This window comes from Sciurus carolinensis, chromosome X (assembly GCF_902686445.1).
Source record: "Sciurus carolinensis chromosome X, mSciCar1.2, whole genome shotgun sequence".
Lineage (NCBI taxonomy): Eukaryota > Metazoa > Chordata > Mammalia > Rodentia > Sciuridae > Sciurus > Sciurus carolinensis.
The window spans coordinates 125,921,128-125,943,031 of NC_062232.1; the positions used below are offsets into that span (position 1 = coordinate 125,921,128).

Here is a 21,904-nt window from a genome sequence, read left to right on the forward strand (position 1 = left end):
TTTCTCCCTCCTCATCGTCTGCCAGTGGCATGCTCATCCTGTCACATCCAGTATGCTTTAAGAGGAAACTACTTGAACACAGCACCCATTACTTTAGGATAACCTAAGTCTTTGAGAACAGATTTGTTTGGATTTTAATGGATCAAAAAAGTGGATTTATGCAATTCCACACTGGGTTCACAGTGACATGCCTTTAATTCACTGCCATATCATTTATTCCAGACCAACCAGTTCTCAGTGGTGTAAAAAAGGGAGAGAAAGATGTGTGTGTTCCTGTGAATATTGGATACCACTTCTCTGGGAAAGGGCGATGGCCAGAATCCACTTCTTCACAACGTTTGCCTTTTCTTTTGTTCATCTCACTGGGCAGTATTAGCATCCACTACATGGACCACACAGGGACAGGCTTTGAGAGTCTGAATATCTGTAAGAGGCGATTTGAGCCATCCAGACACTTACTTCTTGTTTTCTAATTCTCACTTCTTATCTCATCCCCTACTTTTCTTCTGATTGTAGCACTCACCAGAATTTAAACTCAGGCACAGATGGAGAGAAAATGGTTTTTGCCTACTAAACCAAGGAAAGTACCCAAATATTAATGGTTATTTATCTAGCAACAGAACCTGAGATTTAGTACATGAGAAGGACTTGAATTTCCAACACTAACATCTAAACTTAAGAGATGTTTCATTTTTGTTTGTTTTGAATTACTATTAAGTGCGTTGAGTTGATATGCACAGAGGCATTCAGTATGCTAAATTTCACTGGTTATTCAGAATGTCTAGTCCATTTTTAAATGCATTAAATCTGTATAGATATAGATACGTAGATATATTTTAAAGTGGTTGTCTCTGCATTATAGCAGTATTCTCTTCTTATCCTCAGCCCTCCCTCACTTCCAGGAGTCACAGATAAAAAGGTTCCCTAATGGATATTTTTAAAGGGTCTGAACAGTCACAAGGTTGTCAAACTGCTTCTCTAATTCTCTCCATATTAAATGTTCTTTCCAAAGCTTGCAAAAGTCTAGGGGGGTACAAGTTTGGTTCTGATTACATAATTATGCTACAAAAATATGAAAAAAAATCATCACTAAGACCCTCCAGGTGCTTAAACAGTTTGATAGACTGTAGTCATTCTGCCATCAGAGCCCCCAGCTGTGTTGCTTAGCAACATTTTAATTCCAGAAGAATCGAAGAAGATGAAATCCCTGTGGAGAGGGAAACAGAAATAAGAGGGCTGTTGACAGATGATCTAAGTTGTTTCTTCTAATATACTGTGAAGATCACTAGCTCTTTTCATGAATGATAAATGGACTGTACACAGATCAATGGGTTCAGCAATAAACTGGAACCAGGCTCCATGTCTAAGGTGACGCAGGCCAAGAGACCCAGAGATTTCTTCATTTTGAGATTTGGTGTGTGTTTTAAAAGGTTCCATGGGAGGAAATTGATCTCAGTATTTGGTCATTCCTTGCCCTTTTGTGGTGCTGGCTAATAAAAGTGATTTTGGAAATGAACAGTTGGGCAGGTATGGCTAGGTGTCAATAGTAAAGCCAGGGTGAATGGTTCCCTCTCACACAGATCTAAAAGTTCAGGCGTATGCCTGCAATGATGCCTCTGCACCTCTCTTCCCATATTGCCATTAGAACCCAATCAGGTTCAATGGGGTAAGACTAGAGTGGAAGGTGTGTGGGGGAGGACCTAGTTTTACACCCAAGGCCCCAGCTAAACTTTGCAAGCAGACCTGATAGAGCCTGCCTGTGTTTGAAAACTGCAGTTGGACAGGTAAACACATTCCCTGGGAGAAGAAAATTGCTTTCTGTGTCTCCAGTCTGCTTATCTACAGCAGCCTACTTCGACTAGCTCCTTATGTTTCTGAAGAGCATTTTATATTGCTTATTGTTTTGCATACTAGTTGCAAAGATTATGCCCACTAATGTTGTCTAATTGCATTTTTTCTTCTGTCTACAGGCTGTTGAAAAGGCAAAACCTAAGAATAATCCTGTAAAGTAAGTTATTATTTTTATTGGTTAGAAATGTTAATTTTAATGGATTCCATACATGTGAAAAAATAAGGTCATAAGAAAGACCATGGAATTTGAGTTAATCTCTATTCATGACAACTTAAACATAAAAAACAGAACAAGCAAAAATACCCTCCAATGAACAGGCACCAGTTTATATTTTTCCCTGTGTCCCTGATGAGGAAATGCCCCAAGTTGTACACAGTTTACATAAATTAATATGTGCCTTCCATGAATAGCTGCCAAATACTATTATAATCATATTCAGTGCATACTACTTCAAGCCTTTGGGTTTTGCACATGCTAAAAAGATTACATTTTTAATTGCAGACCTTGGACCTATGACAGAGATGTAAATGGCCAAAAGTGTGCCAAGTGATCCCCAGCCACGTGGGGAGGGTTGGCACCTTGGAATCAAGGCCTCAATACTCTGTTAATGAAAACCTTATAGAAATACATTTAACTAAAAGTTGGTCTGTAACAGAGAGATATTTCTAATGCATTTTATGGGACACTCTTAAATTATAAACAAGTCACACAGCACTCTTTTTAAAATATAGTATGTCTTATATATCCTGTCTCTTCCAGAAGGGAGAATTTCAAATTAAGAACGATGACTGTCTTGCTGTCTAGGTCTATGAGATCTGATCATAATGGTATGGCACATACAGGTTCTGTCGGACATGAGACCAAGGAGAGACTTTCTCTATTTGCTAGGTTGTTATAGGTCTGGTAGTATCACATGTCTAGGAAGTATGTGTTCACTGATGCCAGCCAAATTCCATTATAGCTGATATCAAATACAAAAATGGGGAGTAATTGATTTGTAATAGTTTTTCAAAGAATGGATCAGCAAATTCCCAGGACAAGAAGGTGGTATGTTGTGTAAAAGAATTAACTTTTCCAGAGCATGAGGGTAATATTTAGCATACCGCTATATCCAAGTTCTAATACATTTTCCAAAAAGCATTGTGTAGTTTGTTTTCAAGTTTCACAATATATTCTCTGTCAGGCTCTGTTGCTTCTGGAAGGGTTTCTGCAGTCTGGAGATGTATTATGTTGTAGTGGTCCTGTGCAAGTATTTCTTAGAATACGAGTTTTCATCTGGTTGTTTGATTGGGGTTAAAATCTTCTCTGCAGCCTGATTTCTTTTCTATCTGTTTGCCCTGAAGGCTGCTCCACTGTGAGCCTGTGGCTGGAGAGCTCCATGGATTAGGGGATGGTACTAATGAGGCCAAGGCCAGTTCTTTAGTCCCTGGGTGGGCCATTAGTGATCTTTTTCACATTTGACTGCACCCCTCCCTTTAGTCTGCCTGTGTGAAGATGTGTGCCCCAGGTCACAAGGTGTAAGGCAAGGACTGGAGGAGTGTAAATCTGACCCTCAATGAGGCAAACATCTTCAAGTTCAAGCCCTTCCAATAAGAAGTGAGTCCCAAGCTCCATATCTACATTCACAGGAAAGGGCTTTGTCACTGTGCAGGGCTGCATTATCTTGGATTCTAATGGCTTGGAAGAGGAATCTGTTTTCTGTTCACACCTTGTGAGGATTTGACCCTATAAATAATTATGTTTTTATGAGTTCTTATTGCTTCACAGTACAGACTACTTTCTAGCACTTTAAACTTTAAGGAATGTTTAAAAGAGAAGAAAGGAATACTGGAAGACCAAATGGATTATGGAGCTTTATACTTTTTAAAAAATGTTTTATTAGTACATTATAATCATACTTAATAGTGAAGTTCATTTTGACGTGATCAGATATGCATGAAATACAATTTGATCCATTTCAGTCCCTAATACTTCCTCTTTCCTTCCTCTCCTCCCTCTCTCCATTCCCCTTTCTCTACTCTACTGATCTTTCTTCTATTTTTTAATTGGTGCTATTTTGTGGTGCTGGAGATTGAACCCAGGGCCTTGTGCACGTGGGGCAAGCACTCTACCAACTGAGATATATCCCCAGCAGTGCTTTATATATATATGTATACATTAAGGTGGAATTCGCTGTGACATTCAGATATGTGCACAGCAAAAATTTGGTCAATTTCGTTATGCAGTTCCTCCCTTTTCCTGTCCCTCCTCCTTCCTCTTCTATCCCCTCACTCTATTCCTCTGAAGTCCTTTATATTTTCATGGTATTCCTCTCCCCACACTCCTTTTCTCCCTTTTTTGCTCTAGCTTCTGCTTGTGAGAGAAAATATTTAATATTTCACTTAGCATTATGTTCTCCAATTCCATCCATTTATAAGCAAATGCCATAATTTCATTCTTCTTTATGGCCAAATAATACATCACTGGGTGTGTGTGTGTGTGTGTGTGTGTGTGTGTGTGTGTGTGTGTGTGATGTTTTCTTTATCCATTCATCTCTTGATGGCACCTGAGCTTGTTCCACAACTTGGCTATTGTGGATTGCACTGCTGTAAACATTGATGTGTCAGTTCATTATAGTATGTCAATTTTAGTTCTTTTGGATAAATACCAAGGAGCTGGATAGCTGGGTGATATGGTGGGTCGTTTTTCAGTCTTTGGAACTTTCCACTTTTAAATATATATCAAAGACTGTGTAGTAATCAACCTAAGTCATGACCAACTAATAGGCATTTAGAATTGTCTTATGATTAAATAATATGGTGTTCTGAGTGTGAGTATGGATATTTTGTTGCATTTGGTTTCATCATACCAAACTCACTTGCCCAGCCCCAGCTATATGGGCACTTTAACAAGAGAGGCCTCTTCAAGACTTCAGCTCAAGGATTAAAAACTATAAATCATGGTTCAACTACACTACCTGACAGAACAGAATCAGAGTTTTAAAAAATTTTTAACATAATAGTCCTCTTGTCATTTCTGATGCTTGCCAGAGAATTATACTGTGGCACCCCAAAGACAACAAAGATTTAATTCATATTTTCAGAATGAATGAACGAGTACACAGATTTGACACATGTCAAATGATAGTCCTTCTAGAAACTGGCCTGGAAGCCTAATAAGGTTAGTGACTCTAAGTCTAATAGAGTGTTGTCATCAGGTCAGAAGTACTTGTTTGTTGTAACGCCCAAGTTGATCAGTTGCTGTTATTCTTCATTCATGCCAGGTTTGAAAATGTTGCTCTGGTTCCTTTTTCCTGCTTTGCCTGATATTATATGCAAGAATCAATATGTGATTTCCTTTCGTGGCATACAACAGAAAGTATGAGCACTGTTGCTGGAAAGTTGAGGTCTGATGGCAGCAGTTATAGCTGAAGTATGAGCACAGATTTGTAAAGACTATCCTCTGTGTGACTTGACTTAGTCCTTTGGTGAAGAGTTTGGCAAATGGTTGGGAAATAATCAAAAGATAAAGAATATTTCATGACAGGTGAAATTCCAAATTCAGTATCTACACAGAAAGTTTTATTGGGACAGAGCCATGCTCATGAATTTCTATACTATCTGTAGCTGCTTTTGTGTGATAATGACAGAGTTGACTAGTTGAAGTAGACACTCTGTAGCTCACAAAGCCAAACACATTTACCACCTGGCCTCTTATGAAATAGTTTGCCAACTCCTGCTGTAGTTGGTCAGGTAGAGAAAGGCACTAAGCTTTTTCATGACACTGAAAGTTAAACTATCAACTTTTTTCTCTTTGGGGCCTTTAAAACAACAAGTAGATATTTACAGAGCCATTATTGTGTGCTCAGACTTTCTGAGACTGATATGTCACCTAATGGTCATTCCAAGCAAAGAGATTCACTCTTTACTTGCTGCCCTTAAACTACCCAGTATTTGTGAGATCCATTAATAGGGCAGCGATTCCTCAGAAACCAATGAACATATATCCAGGCATACTGCTAGTTCCATGTTGTGTGTAGGTGGTAGATTGTAAAGGGCATGTGCATTTTTAAAAATTTTGTTACTTTCATCTCTGACTCAAGCCAAGTAAGCTTTCAGTTGGGGTGACGTTAAATAGTTCATAATATCTGTTTATGTTGTCTATTTTCTGCTTTCAAAGTTTCACCTCCCCTTCCTTATTTCTCAACCAACTGTTCAATTTATTTTTAATAACTCCATGGTTGTAACCTTCTTTTGTCAACATAGGGAGACTATGGTACACATTAATGACATTCCACATAATGAAAAATCTAAATATATACCTCATGAATGTAAGCACATAATGCACCTGGGTACCCTAAAGACTTTACCTTGAAACATTAAATATTTTAAACATTATCTGTGAAAATAAGACTCAAAAGTGAATGTTTTTAAAATCAGAGATCAGGAGAAGAAATGCATGGTATATTTATTAATATGTTGGAACCGTACTGATAACAAATCTTGATTAGTAAGTTAAAACTCTGCCTCTTTAATGTGTCCAAAGGAGACACTTTCACTTGTATGCTAATGTTCTGCAGCAGTTATCTCCAAGATTGTAATATGACAGCAAGGCCTAAGATATGTACAGATTTTCCTACCATATGTGACTTATCACATACATTTAAAAAAAAACACATTTCTGTTATTAAGACATATGTGATAGTACACTTTTGAAAATGTGAATTGCTTTTGGCTAAAAGCCATGCACTAATAAGTTGAGTCGAATCTAACCAAGGTTGACATCTGTTACCAAAAGAGGGTGGGGGGAGAGAGAGCAGTTGTCAAGCATAAAATTCTTCCCTGCTTTTACACTTTAACAACATTAAACAACTTGGTGGTTGTCTTTCACAAATCAGGATTAGAATCCACACAGCTTAGGAAATTACAGTTTTATTTAGGAACCAATTCAACTTATAGATACAATGGCTTCATTATTTAAAACAACAAACAACCACAAAAATTTTCCTGTCCATGGTGTTTGCATAATGTTCATTTATTCCTCTAATTAATATTTATTTAAGATCTACAGCATTCTGGGAACTGTGATAGATGCTGAAGGAATTAAAGATAGATCTGACACAGTTCTTACCCTCAAGGAGTTTAAAGTCCAGTAGGAGAGATAAATTGGTTTCTAAAGAATATGAGAGGAGAGAGAGAGAAAAAAATTGTTAAAGTGAAGAACAGATAAAGTAGGAAAGAAGCTCTAAGGAGAGAACTTTCCACTCTGCAGGGTGGAAAAATGGAGGAGGAGATATTTGTATCAGGACTTTGAGGGCTGCTTGCTTGAGACACTGGCATGGGGTATGGCAGGGGAATGGCAAGGAACCCAGGCTGCCTGATGGTGTGCATGCTATGAAATGTCAAGTTGGGAACCAACGCTGAAAAGAAATAGTGGCTTAGTGCCCTTAGGGCTTAGCCAGATGAAAGAGATTAACTTGGTAGAGTCAAATAGCTTTGTAGAGCTCTTAACTTGTTAATGAACATGCATAATATAGTTAGTCCCCTAATTATTAAACATTAAGTGTTGATAGACCTGAGTTTGAGTTGTGTGTGTGACATTAGGTTTCAGTATAAAATTGGACATGCCTCTTCCTTGCTAAAGGCCTTAGCTAGATTATTTATATTATCTTTTTAACTCTTACAAAAGTCAAAGCTTAAAAGCCTGTTATATAGTTCTACTCATTTTAGAACATATGTGATCTAGTTTGATATAGTTTAATGTATGTACATACTTTATAAGTACTGCATATATGTACACCAGTGTTTTTCTCTATGCATACACATGTACAACACATACACATAGTGAGTTCCCCTGTCATTTCTGCCTTGAACATATGTGAAAAGAAGCACAAGAAGTGACATCATTAGTGTTTTAAAGAGCTAGAATATAGCTGTGGTTCCATGGATGTTGGGCAGAGCCTTTGAAATGACCCCTTATGTAATTTACAGGCATATTCTGTCTCTATCTCTGACAGTACTCTTGTATATGTGCATATCATAGACATGCAGAAAGAAGTGGAGTGCCTGTTCCCATTCACAATGATAAGTCAGTGGGGTTTGAACTGAACAAGAACATTTCAGCACCGTGTAAGTTTACCATATAGCATCACATCTTTCCTGGACTGTCTCTGTGTACATTTACATAATATGGGCTCAGTAAAGTTCTGTAGAAGAGTTCAGTTGAGTTTTGTCTTACCTAAGTTTTCACATATTTGGCCAGAGGACATCTTTATTTGTCAAGGTACATGTTTCATGGAATATACAACTGGTTACTAGAATTCATGTGAAATAAAGGACCACATGGAGGTCTTACCTCCATAAGTAGTTTCAGAGACACAGTGCGCTAATAACTCATCTTTAGTCTCTCATGAGAATATGTGAAATAAGCACATTATTTGAAAAGATTTCATGAAAAAGAATGAAATAGACTGAGTGAGACTTCACAAAGTATATCCTGTATTTCTTTTACAGTGTCACTCCTGAAAATAATTTTTACAGAATATAAATGTCCTGAAGTACAGTCCTCAATGAGAGTAAGGAAAATTTAGGGGTACATGCCTCTGAATGACATAAGTGTCCCCATAGTGTGCCTCATCAGAGAGGTGGGGGAGATGACAGAGAGGCACCTATGCCATTGTGCTCCCTAAAATTGCTAGTCAATCTCTAATTGACTCTGGACAGTTTAAGAGCAGTGCACAGAAAGATGGCAACAAAACCCCTCTCTAAATAGCTGCATAAAATAAATCAAGTCCTCTACATTGTACACATAACTACAATTGGATGCAGAAAGTTTCAACACTCATCCTCACAGCTATTGAAACTTTCACAAATTTCTGGAAACCCACCTTTCCCTTGGTAATTAGAGTTGCATCATCTAGGCAATCTCAAATCAGACAACTGAAAACCAGAGGGTGAACTGCCAAGCAACCATCACTGTGCCCCCACTTGTCTCTCAGGAGTCACATGCCCATTTATATGCCTACAAATTTGTTGGTGGTTTTAAAAGTCATATTATCTAACGTTATGTAGCAATTTCTTTTCTTAGAACACAGCACCAAATGTGACAAAAGCCAATTAATCTTAGAATTTATAGGCACTCCAACAATTATGCCAGCTTCAATTATATTCACTTTATATCTGTAAAGAAGAGTTCCTTCAAAGCTTTATGAGCACCTTTTCTCTTTAGTGGCAAATTAATACCTTAATAAGCATGATGATGAAATAAAAACAGAAAGCACGCATTTATTGCTGGATCAGATACCTCAAGTAAACCAGCAGATGTGGAATGCAACCACTGTAAAGGAAATTAAGCCAATTTTGTTAACAACAAGAATCATAAAATACTGTTATTGAACCCAAGTCTGTTTTACTCACCATTTGCAAAGGACTCATTGACTAGAGGACATACTGTTTGAGCAAGGAAAAAGATTTTTTCAGAATGCCAGTAAAGTGAGATGATGGTGGACTAGTTCTAGAAATGGCGATCTTAGCTCAACATAAGTTTCATTATCCTTTTATCCTTAGGCAAGGGGTAGTTTAGGGAAGAATTGATAAATGGAGACTTCTGGGCATCTCTCTGTTGGTCTGCAATGCAAAGTTATGAAACCTGGCAGTTGGCAGCCTGTTGATCTGATGCCCCTGTGAATATTGAAAATATCTCAGATATGCCTATCTTGGAGTCTTCAGCCTTGAAAATGGAGGAGACATTGGGAATATTTCAGAAAAATTAACTTTGCACCACCAGTTCTGGACAACCATTCCCTAAATGACTAATATGTAAATTCAAAGTTGAGTAGGCACAATGTGACCCAAAGGTTAGGTGGAAAAGGAGACATAAGCAAGTTGAAAGCAGAGATGACAGGCTTTTCTACCCATCAGACACTAGTGCAGGCCCAAGTGACATGTGGTTGGTTTCCAAAAAAGCGACCTTCAAGTCCCTAGGTAACTGTTATTGTCTTGACCCACATGTCAGAGGTGTTACCTACAGCAAAACCAGAGTGAGACTAATTTATTGCTCAACTGCGTAACCTTCAAAATTAGTGATTTTTAAGTCAACTAAAGTAATCAAAACTAGAGAGTTTATTTAGGTTTTACATTCATTATAATACCTCTTAATCTACATGCTAGTTTCTAACTCTGTGCTTTTTGATGTTTTCTGCTCAGACAAAAGTAGACAACTCTGTGTAATGTATTCACATAAGTCTGCTCAGTTTTTTATATGTAAGAATTACAACTAGAATTGTATTTTTACATTGCCATTCAGTAGTATTCAGAATACCGTCAAAAACTTGCAATCACGAAGCAAGCCACATAACATTTGTTCTTTTAACAAATATTAATGTGCAGCTATTATGTACCAGACTCAGTTGAAAGGTTTCACACTCTGGTAGTGAAACTGACAAGTCCTTGCACTATAGCATAGACAGGTTCTGTGATTGAAGTTTGTGCAGTATTTTGTGGGGCACAGATGAAGGACTGAGCAACTGCTTGGGGGCTCTCCCTTTCTCAGCAGGAATCCCCCGGTAAACAGTGGGAGGGAGGCCATTCAAGAGAGCAGAACAACACTTTCAAAAGGCACTAAGAGTAGAAAGCAGATGCTGTGTTGTGAGCAATGTCTGGTGCTTAGAGGCAGCTTAGAAAAAAGGCATTTTCCACAGTGATAGAAAATACCAAGTTTGTGAGTTGGAGCACAGAAAAGAAAGAATAGTTAAATGTGCTAGGGTACTTAAAGCATTGCACTGCCACAGACTTAGGCCCTTTGACATGAGGAGGAGGACAGTTCAGTGTGGTTGTAACTCAGAAAATGCTGGAAATGAATCTTTTGTTCTAGAAAACTATAAGTTGGAGTTGGGAGGGATTATAAGGTACCCCTTTTAAATTGCTTTAAAAAAATAGACATGTCGAATCCTTTCTGATTATATCTGGCTAATCTTTGTCTGTGGACTTTTATGTAAATCTCAACTCACGTAGAGCTCCTCTAAGCACCCAGCTGTTCTCTTGTGTTTTCATGGATCCTTGATTATTTCTTATATGTCTTGTTTTTCTTTCACATACTTACATTCGCATTAAACATCCGGGTTACACTCAGTTGTATTATTTTAGGCATGACACAGCAGTATCATTTTCGCTTCATTTTCATGGACATAGTTTTGGAGTATATTTTTTATCAGTCAAAAACATAAACACAGTAAGGCTGTTTTTATTCCTAGGGAAATGATGCATGTACCCATGGTAACTGCACACAGAGCTCTGAACGGTAACAGCCCTCCACTGACCACAGGATGTGTTCAAAGTCAAGATCCTGAGGCATTAACTTAGCATTTAGTTTGGGAAACTGAAAACTATAGACTTGACTCATTTTGGCCAGAGACTGAAATAGGAAACAGTTTCTGCTTTCTTAAAGTTTTTGCTTTTAAGCAGCAGTTTCTAGAAAGCCAACATTTGAAAAAAGTAAATTCTACTACAGGAAACTGTTTCTATTTATAGAATTTATAGGATAGGAGTAGATTGCATGTTATTATAATCCACTGTTTATATGCACATGCAATTATGTACTTTACATCAATATACCACATACTCATGGTAACTTAAATTCAAGATGGAATTGCTGCTGGTGATTGGGCCAGCAGAGGCAGCCAGAACAAAAAGAAGTTCTCAAAAATTTTTGTCAGTTCTCACCCCCTGTCATTATTTTTGACTGTCTTTTACCTTCTCTCAGCACTATCTTCTAACAAGTGGGTTCCAGATATTTAGGGAAACATTTCAGAAATTTGCTGTGACGTTTTGCTAATTTTTGAGCAGTTTCATAGAGTATATAATTTTATTCTTCCAGGGAACTTTGGCAGGAGAAGCCCAGAATAGCCACCAGCCAAGGAGCTCATTCGCACTTGTCTTTGCATCGCCAAACAGTGTGGCAAGGTTGCTGGGCATCTGTTAATACTAGCAGCTCCATATAGAAATCTACACCTCTCTCTCTCTCTCTCTTTCTCTCTCTCTCTCTCTCTCTCTCTCTCTCTCTGGATGAAAATGTACCCTAGTGCCAACACTGTCTAGGTAAAAGGTTAACTTCACTCAAACCATGATACAGTGATCAATAAGCAAATCAGACTTGTTGGCAGACTTTTTTTAGATATGTGTGGACATGTATAAACATTCTCAATATATAGACAGCATACATTCACATATAATTTAAACCTCACCTATTTCCAAAAATGGATTTTCCATGATTGCAACAAGATTGTAGATGATTAAAGAAGTAAGAGAACCTACTATTTCTAAGCACTGCAGAAACATCTGCTTACATATGTGATATAACAGGAGACTACTCCTGTGTTTTAAAATCAACACCAAAATAAGGGCTATCCTGCAATGACAGAACAGAGAGCAGCTGTGCACTTCCTGCAGTGATATTGTTGTAGTTCAAACCCTTCTGGGAGAGCCCCATAAAGAGTATCATCAAGCCATGTCTGAAGTTCATCTTCTGGTCCTTAGTGATAGGTGGTAGATCTTGGAATGTGTCTTTAACTTTTGAAAACTAGTCTGAACCAGAGATCTCAAAAAAAGTGAACAGGATAGGTGAGTAATATGATTATTTGTTCAAAATAAGAGTTATTTTTTCTCTTGTGGACAATGAATACGCTGAAGAAGAATTTTAAAAGTGCTTGGAGCAGGAGCAACAGTTTTGGACCATCACCCTATACATAACATAAACATTCCCATCCTTTTTATCCTACTTTATTTTTCCTCTTTAGCATATATGATCATAATCTCTCTTTCTCTCTCTATATATATATGTATGTATATCACCTTCCAGAAGAATGTAAGATCCATACAAGTGAGAGTTTTTATTCACTGCTATAACTGTAAAAACCCAAAAGGCAGCTAGTATATAACAGGATCTCTATATTTGGGATGAATGGATACAGGCATCTAAGGATGTAACTGAAGTTCAGTTTTCCTAGCTTAGCCTGGGTATGATGAAGAAGCCTGAGATTGCATTCCCATTTGGATAATCAGTTGCTGAACTACTTACCAGCCATCATGTGAGTTAGTACCTTTTCCTAGGAAAGAACTGAACTTTCTTTTAAAATACTCTCTATTCTATATTATATTCTATATAATGCTTCTCAGGCATTATATTGTTAGTTTAACCATTGTTAGGGAGCTACCATTTTGCCCTGTTGGTGATTCTTCTGGTCTATGCCCATCTTTCTCCTCTGGAAGTATTTCTACTATCAATTTTGAAGGGAAGGCACAGGGGTAAAGATGTCAGCACCCCTGTAGGTAGAGATTATGCATGGGCACTTATATTTGATATATTAGGCATTTTTAAGAATGACAGAGGGCAAAATTTTGTCACATTGGATAAGAAACAAAAAGGGTATTAAGTTACACTTAACAACATGTGCTATTTCTTATCTTCAAAAGGCCATCTTGATGCCCAGAAATTAACAGGGTTGGACACAGAGCAGCCAAAGCTAAAATACACAAACTTGTCCTCTTCTTGGAGCTGAAGAGTCAGAGATGTGCTTGATCTCGCAAACCTCTTCCCTGTAACAGTTTTCTGTCACAGCATGAAGAAGCATTTGGTAGCTTTACCCACTGTCTGGATGGTTCCACTGTGACTACCACTAATGGAGCTGCTGTTATTGAGGCTTGACACACAGTCAGAGATGTTTCTGACTACAAGAGTGCAGGCAATAACTGCAGGTTTGTAAAACTAAATAAGCTCTCTTACATTTTCACATTTTCCTCATGAATATGCAGGTAATTAATTCTTTGGTAATATATCAGTGATAGGGTTCTTAAAAATCCATCACTTAATCAGATGTCTACAAGTAAACTGGGAAACAAGACCATATTTCAGGAAATAACACTGCTACAAGGTTAATTTTGCCTCATACAGCATTTCTAGAATTGAATTGCCTGATCTCCTCCCTCAAGGATTGCTTCTGTGCTTGCAGTAATCAAGGCTGAGTTTATTGTAAAATGACCTCTGCATGAGGAACATACTCTAGAGAAAACTTGCATGGTGACAAACTGATTTTTGCGCCAGTGGCACGTTACCCAGGTCAGCACTGTTCCAGTTCCCAATCTTTCTGTTCATTCAGGCAGCCCATTCATTAGCATCCCTTCAGGAAGAGTAGAATAACCAGACATCTTAGGGAAATTTACTTTGAATTGTTTTGGAGCCTCAGTGTCCAGGATGTAAGTAATCAAATTGTAGTTATTAACATGCACATTATATATTTTATTACTAATAGTAGGATTCACTGTAGTTTTTACTTCAAATGCTTAACATAAAACTATTTGCCTAATGATCTAGGATTCTTTATGATCTTAAAATACAGGACAGAATTATGGAAGGTAGGGTGAGAGGAGAGAAGTACTGAGTAGCAAAGACACTCACTCCCCTTTTGTAGGCTTTGCATCAGTCATTACTTGCTTTTGGCTTCTTTTTTAAAAATTATAACAAAAAAAAACTTACTATGTACATATATGAAGATACCATGGTGAATATTACCTTTATGTATATCCACAAGGTACTAATTATTCATTAAAAAAACTATAAATAAAAAAGATCAGTAGAATAGAGGGAAGGGAACAGGTGGAGGAGAAGAGGAGAGGGAAAGGGGGAGTACTGGGGACTGAATTAGAGCAAGTTATAGCCCATGATTTTATAATTGTGTCAAAATGAATCCTAATGAGATGTATACTAAAAAGAACCAATAAAAAGGAGAGAATCCAAAGTTATCTTGACAACATAGTGCATCACAACTAACCAGGAGACCCAAATTCAGAAATGTACTCCAATTCCCCAGCTTTATGAAGTGGAAATGGAGAACACTATAAAGGGAATACATTGATCCTGTAGAAAGGAGAAGGGAAGGGAAGGAAGAAACCAATAAGGAAGCCACACATTAGAGGCTCTGGTAACCTTTAGGTGAAATTAACACTAGTGACTGGAGGATAGATACTCAAAAAACAATTTGATTTGCAAAGATGATAGAGCTGGTGGTGGCAGCCAGAAAGGATAGTTTTATGAACAACAGAGGGAAACAGCAGAGATCATAGAAGAATGTATCACATCTAGCTCTCCAGCTTCTTAGGGAGAGACTACAGTAAGAAAGAGAAAGTGTTCCCTTGTTGCATTCCAGTTAAAAGTCTCTCTGCTGAGGTCATTCGTCAGAGCACAAGAAAATTTGTTCAGAAACTATGTGCCTAATGCCTACTTCTAAGTTTATAGTCATTCAGATATTAATGTAAAAGTCAAAAATATCAGTCTGTACTGACTGATTGGTAGCCTACCTTTATGAATTTTGTGTCTAGATTATTAATATTTACTTTAACCAAGAGAGGGAAAGTAAAACAATTCCCAGGATCCAGCAGTCACACAAAGCTTTTTAACTACTGATATAAGTGGCATATGGCTTCATACTCAGGTTACCAGCAATCAAGAAGCAACCTCATGCAATATCATTGTAACTCTGTTCCCAGTGGGCATAACAGAAATGATTAGATATATTGAGTTCTTTGTGTCATTCAAAGAAATAAGACTCTCATACACATTGGTGTTAGCTTCCTCTCACTTCATTTCAATTTTCAATAACCAATGTCATCACATGTAACAATTTCTTCATAATGAAACTTCATGTCCAATTGCATTTGTCTCTCAAGTGGAAGCATAATGTGAAACCTGAAATCTGATTACTGAAATAATTTTTCTGCTAGCAAAATCATATATATGTGTGTGTATGCATGTATATATACATTTTTCCCAATCAAGAATCATACAGCAAATGAATAACATAAACAAAATTGCTATATTTCAAGGAAACAGTTATAATTTTTTCTGATATTTGACAGATCTGGGGAAAGAAGTGTTCTGGTTAATCAAAATAGTTTGATTAAGGGAGCTACTGCATGTAGAGAGAATTCTTTTGAAGGGAATGCCCTTAACAAAAAACTATGTAATACTGAATTAATCCTCTTTGGTGATTCAGGAAGATAATATAAGACTATCGATGTGAATTATTTCTGCCATTTGTGCGAAATCCTGTTTACTCAGAAGTTCTAAGTACTTAGATACAATTACATTCAGTATCCTTCCCTGGAAGATCAAATTGTGTTCCTGGATTTTTAGTTTGGTGTTAAGTTTCCCCTTCACCCAATGCACTTCCTATTGCTTCAATTAAATGTTCTTGAATGTCTAGATATATGAGAATTACCTCATCAGTTTGTCTCATCACTCCCTGACATAAAGAGGGTTGAATTGGGGGGGTTTTGCAATATATTGTTGGGAGCCAAACTTCACCAAGGTGTTTTAGTAGTACACATTACAGAAATGCAGAGTTACTAATCCTTATAATCCTTGAGATGACAGTGCCCAGGAGCCCTGAAGCCTCTTGACTGCAAATCATCTTCTTGGCTGATCTTGGCATACTAATCCAGTCCTCTCTTACAGAGGCCAAGATGTGTAAAAGTTTAGAAAGTACTATTTTAGGGATTTAGGTTTGTGTATCCATGTTCATTTCATGAAGATTAAAATTTTGTAAAGCAAGGTAAAGTACTCCTACACCCAAAGCTTTAAATTCCAAGTTCTCCCTTCAGTGGACTTTATAGGCTATCAGCATTTCCCAAAATATGGACCATGAATAATGTCGATGGAGGTTAATAGTTACTAGTTATTGTGCAGAAACAAAAAAGGCTTGTGTGTGTGTGTGTGTGTGTGTGTGTGTGTGTGGTGCAGAGTGGTCAAATAAGTGTGTGAAATGGTGGATTTTAAGTTTTCTACTGTTGCATTGCTTTAAGCCCTTCATATTATAATGTATAGTGTACATCCATAAGAGGAGGAATATAGTTTAGCATAGTGTTTTCTAAGCTTTGTGTCTATTGAATACCAGAATCTACTTTGAGATATACTGAGTTGAATAAAGCTGGATTGTGTTAGTGATTTCAAATCGTCAGTAGGTTAGGTAAAGTAATTCTCATGTGAGGTTACCACCCTAAGCCAGAAATAAAAATTTCTTTGGCTGGCCTGATGCTGGCATGTTGAGTCAGCTGGTCACATGGTGGAAAGTTCACCACCCTACCAAAGGGGCCACCAAACTGGGGAATGGTCCTGAGTAGAGAGTCTTGAAACCATGGTCTCATTGTAAGTAAGTAAAGTGAACTAGAAAATTGAATATTATGGTTCAATGAATTGACTGAACAGGAATAGCATATTTAACATTCCTTCTAATGTTTGTTCTTCTTAAAACTGTAGATTTATAAAGTGAAAGTTTTAAATTTTCACACGATTTTTAAAAAGTTTAATTAAGGTATAATTCACAGGCCATATAATTCACTTATTTAATGTGTACAATTCGTAGATTGTGGCAACAATCACCACAATTAATTTTAAAACAATTTCATCACCCCCAAAGAGAAATGCATACCCATTAAACAGTCATTAAGTGATCCCGGTATTTCCTTAAGTACATTCTGGTATTCAATAGATGCAAATCTTCTGGGGTCAAATAAGCATGGAAAATAGTACAATAAACTATATTTCTCCTCTTCGGAATGTACAATATACATTAGAATATGAAGGACTCAAAGTTCAATTCCTGATTATTAATTTACTTTCTGTCTATATGGTTTGCCTACTCTGGATATTTAATGTAAATGGTATCATAATATATGGCCTTTTGGTCTGGCTTCTTTGACTTAGCATGGCCTCAAGGTAAGACCATGCTTTTATTCATATGTTAGCATGAATGAGAACTACTACCTGATTCTAACTAAGGAATAGCACAAGGAAAAATGTCTTCCCTTTCTTACATTCCAAATATATAGTGAGGAGGAATTTGATAGCATTTTAAGTATACTGAGAGGTATCAAAGATAAAGTTAAATTATAACTTGAAACATTATGTTGTTTAAAATAAAACAACTGTATTATGTGGATTTTTCTCAAAAACATCTAACATCTTGTGGGTTGGTTTTTAGTAAGCTGGTTTGAAATATGAATGGTGTTCTTTAATTCTATTCATTATTCATCCTATTATGAAAATAAGGAGGCGATGTGGCTATTGTATCACATATCTAAGGCTTCCTAGTCCATGTTCTTACATCTTGGCAGTTTCCTATAATCTTACAAAATATTTTAATATGGCAAAGTCACTTCAATTACACAGTCATTATAAGTTTTGCCAAGGTTGAGTATGGATCGTTTTGTGTTCATTAGAGCACAAAATTAGAAATTTCATTGCTGCAACTGTAAACACTGTTGGCTCAGAGGATTCAAGCATTTCCTCATAAAATCTTGGATAATCAGTTATGGGTATTTTCCCTGTTTTCCAGCATATTTTAATTTTTTAAAACTACATTCTGTTTACCCTCCCTTGGTATATTTCTTTTGGCCTAGAAGATGAATACGTGATTCTCTTTCAAATGGATGGCATTGCACACAGTGCATGAACTAGTGGTCACAGAGAGCACCTTCCCCAGTGTCAAGAGAAAAAAAAATAAATTATTTCTTTAATTTTCTCAGCTTTCTCTGGCCCAAAGTTTGGCAGTTAGATGGAGTAAGTCTGGAAAAACCATCTGGCACACCTACATCTGTTCTCACATTTGCCATTCAGGATTTATCAAAAATCAATGGCTCAAAAACATGAAGCTCTTAAGAGGTGCTAATTTGTGGCTAAAGAATAATTCAAATGCTGCACCATTTGGTCCTCATGGTTTTGGTTTTTGGAAATTCAATGAATCTGTAATCTTGCTCTCATATTCTCTGTTACAAAAAAGGGAAAAAATGGACAGTACTTCATATCCCAGAAACTTCTTTTTCTTACCTTTGTCTTTTTCAGCTATTTTGAATGATTTAGTTCAGGTGATTTAGAAACATTGGTGTTATTTATTAATAGGCACTCGTACATCCCTGCTCTCTTCCCAGTTATTAGGATGTTCTCAGCAAAACACCAACATTTAATTCCATTTCCCAATTATCATTCCTTTTCTCCAACCTTCCGCCTGACACTCAAAGTCAGTCACCTATGAAAAAACCCTCCCGTCCCTCTCCCTCCCTGCCAGCAAAGGGGAGATGCCATTCATTATTCATTGCAGTGCTTCCTCTTTGCCAAGGTATATTCTCTCACTTCGAATTCAGAACAGCTCATTGGCTTGCGGGGGTTCAACAGCCATGGGCGGAGGAACATGTTTATTATGGGAAGCACATGACTCTGCCAGATTTCACTGACAGATTTTGAAGCTGGAGCAAGCAATTGGCTGGCACTGCTCAGCCATTAATGTCCTTTGGCCCGTGCTGTGCTCATTGTTACACAGGTGCCTCTTATAAAGTGCATAGAGAATTTTAAGAAAATAAAACACACTCTTATCTTTCACATACCAACAACTATGGGGAGCTTTATGCCTCCAATCCAAATTGGAGATGGGATGAGTCTATACCATGATGAACCATATGTCATAGACTAAATTGTAATTTGATGCAGTTAGATTGCCTCTATCAGATTTTAAGATTTGGTAATTAAGATTGTTTAATTTTGAACCTCATATGCTTGACACAAGGGATTTTTTCCTTGAAATTTGCCACAAGCACCATGGTAAAAGATGGCTTCCCTAATAAAGCCATGCCTCGGTATTTCCTATAAGGTCAGATTTATGATGCAAGTCTAAGTGTGTGAATATTAAACCGTCTACTGTTTGCAGGAATTCAAACATGGAAACATACCAAATCATATCTAATTCACAAGTAAGTAAAAACAAAGCATGTTCGATCAATAAAACATGGGCATGTGTTAAAAACCCCTAGGGTGTATTAGCAGAGTGGAGCCAGGTCCCACATATACAGCATAGGGAATTGGAAAATACTTCAACTCCTAAGAAAACACATAATCACCTGCCTTGTAAGATGTATATAGTCTTTGCCTAGAAGGGTTTTATTCTCTGTGAGGGAATCCACAATGTACCAAATACTCCCTCCCACAGTATCCCAAATCACTTTCTAAACCCAACCAAAGCTTATCTGATTGCCTATGTTTATGAGACCAGTGAGTATCAAGACCATAGAAGGAGGAAGACTGAGTGTATTCATTATAGAAAAAGGAAGTTATGAGGTTATTTCTAGGGCTGTTTCTCTTCTGTGGAAAAGTAAAATATGTCAAATCAGAGCTTAGACTTTGGCAGTTGCTGGCAGATAAAAAAGAACTAATTATATTTCAGTCTCCAGCTTTACTGACATAGATAATAACATTAGGACTGACTACCAGATTTTAAATTTTTTCTATAAAATGCAAGTTGATTCTCAGCTTTATATACTTTGGATGAACCTCAACTCCTCTTAGAATGGAAGAGATAATATGGGGACTCAAATCATAAAATCCTTTTACTGTGTGCACTTTATTTTGTTTCAGAGACATAATTAGTGGCCAAACACAGTCATTAGACCTACCCACGAATGAAAATAGAATAGTGTGATAGTGAGACTTGTGGAAAATTCATTGTGTGTGTGTGTGTGTGTGTGTGTGTGTGTGTGTACACTTTTAGCAAACATCAGTTTCTGTCCCTGAAGGCAAATCTGTTTAGCTTTAGAATTCTTATCTATGTCCATGGCCTTCCTCCTAAGTGAACAATGCTTGATTTTATGGGATTATATAAATGGTGATAACTTGGACAATTAGTGTCTCTTCCAAGAAAAGCATTCTGCATAATTTTATGCAGGTGAATGGCAGTGTATCGAGCCTCTACTCTGCTAGACACCGTCGGGAATGCCAAAATGAGAATGCCAGCACCCACTTATGAGGGCATTAGGGTTTACATGGTACAGTCGGAGAAGGGATTCAGATACACAGATGCTTCTGTTTCCAGATAGATGCCAACCCAAGTGTGATACAGAATACTTTTAAAAAATGTTAGAATCAGGCCAACACCCCCCACAAATTGTGCTTGTTCCAACAACCTTGGGAAGTGTGGGCTTTCACTGCTGGTGTGAAGTTCTAATTTCTGTGCTTTGTACCTATCTCAGATTTGGCCAGAGGGTTCTCTGTAGGCTGAGTGTCAGCAAACAACCCAAATCTAACCATTCCATCAAGCAGTGATAAAAAGTAGACCTGCATGATATTAAATCAATTATTTTAATGATTTGGTTTGAAGAGCAACTGTCCAGTTTGCCCCCATCCTCTCCTGAATCAAAAGAAGGGGGAAACTGAAGGAGCTCTAAGGCTCCATGTGGCTCTAATCCTGTCTAATCTGTGAATTCTTTCCATTGATGTGCAGCTTCCTCTCAGTGAACAGTTAGAAAGAGAAACTGGAGAATATCCAGTTGTTTCATCCCAAATCTTAAAGAAATCACCCTAAGTTCTCTTCATTTAGAAAAAAATTAAAATTTAAAACAATAATTTGAACTTTTTAAGTATTTGAGCAAGTCAGTACTTAGCACACAGAAAGCACATACTATTTGTGTTATATGAATGAGTGCAAGAAATATCCAATATCATCTCAACCTGTAGGACAGCATTTTTGCAGATTGTTGCATGCATGTTTGTCCCTGGAGATACAGAGGTTGGTAGGTGGGGTGCTTCAAATGGCCAGAGTGCTGGCTGCTGGTCCTGGAGTCAGTGTCCCTGGACCTTTGCAAGGCTTCCAAACAACTGAGATAACAAGAGGCACAGGCTGCATTAAGTGAGGAGCACAGCCTACAGTGCCTAGGTTCACTAGCTCGGCAACTTCCTCCCTGGGCACCTTTGGTCAAATTGCTTCACCTCTCTTTGTTTTCCTTTCCTCAACTGTGAAATGAGTTGTGATGAAGATTAAAGGTGCTGCTATATGTAAGGTACTTGGAATAGTATAGCTCTGTACAGTGTTTGCTGTGATGTTATTCCCCATGCTGGATAGCCTACAGCAGGGTTCAGTGACAAGCACTTCAGACCTGGTGTAAGAAGACCTGGATTTGAAACCTGGTTAGCCCTATAACCTTGGACATTTTCTAAACTTTTCTTGACCGTTGTTTCCTTATTTTTAAAGAGGGATAATGC

General features: G+C 37.5%; 1 protein-coding gene across 1 annotated transcript in view; it reads left to right on the plus strand.

Annotated features, from left to right (window-relative positions):
- Positions 1 to 21,904, plus strand: part of LOC124972138 (AF4/FMR2 family member 2) — a 183,836-nt gene that overhangs the window by 90,859 nt on the left and 71,073 nt on the right. Inside the window, exon 6 of the mRNA XM_047536373.1 lies at positions 1,971 to 2,008. Coding sequence (XP_047392329.1) covers positions 1,971 to 2,008 — 38 coding nt within the window. The remainder of the gene's footprint in view (positions 1 to 1,970; positions 2,009 to 21,904) is intronic.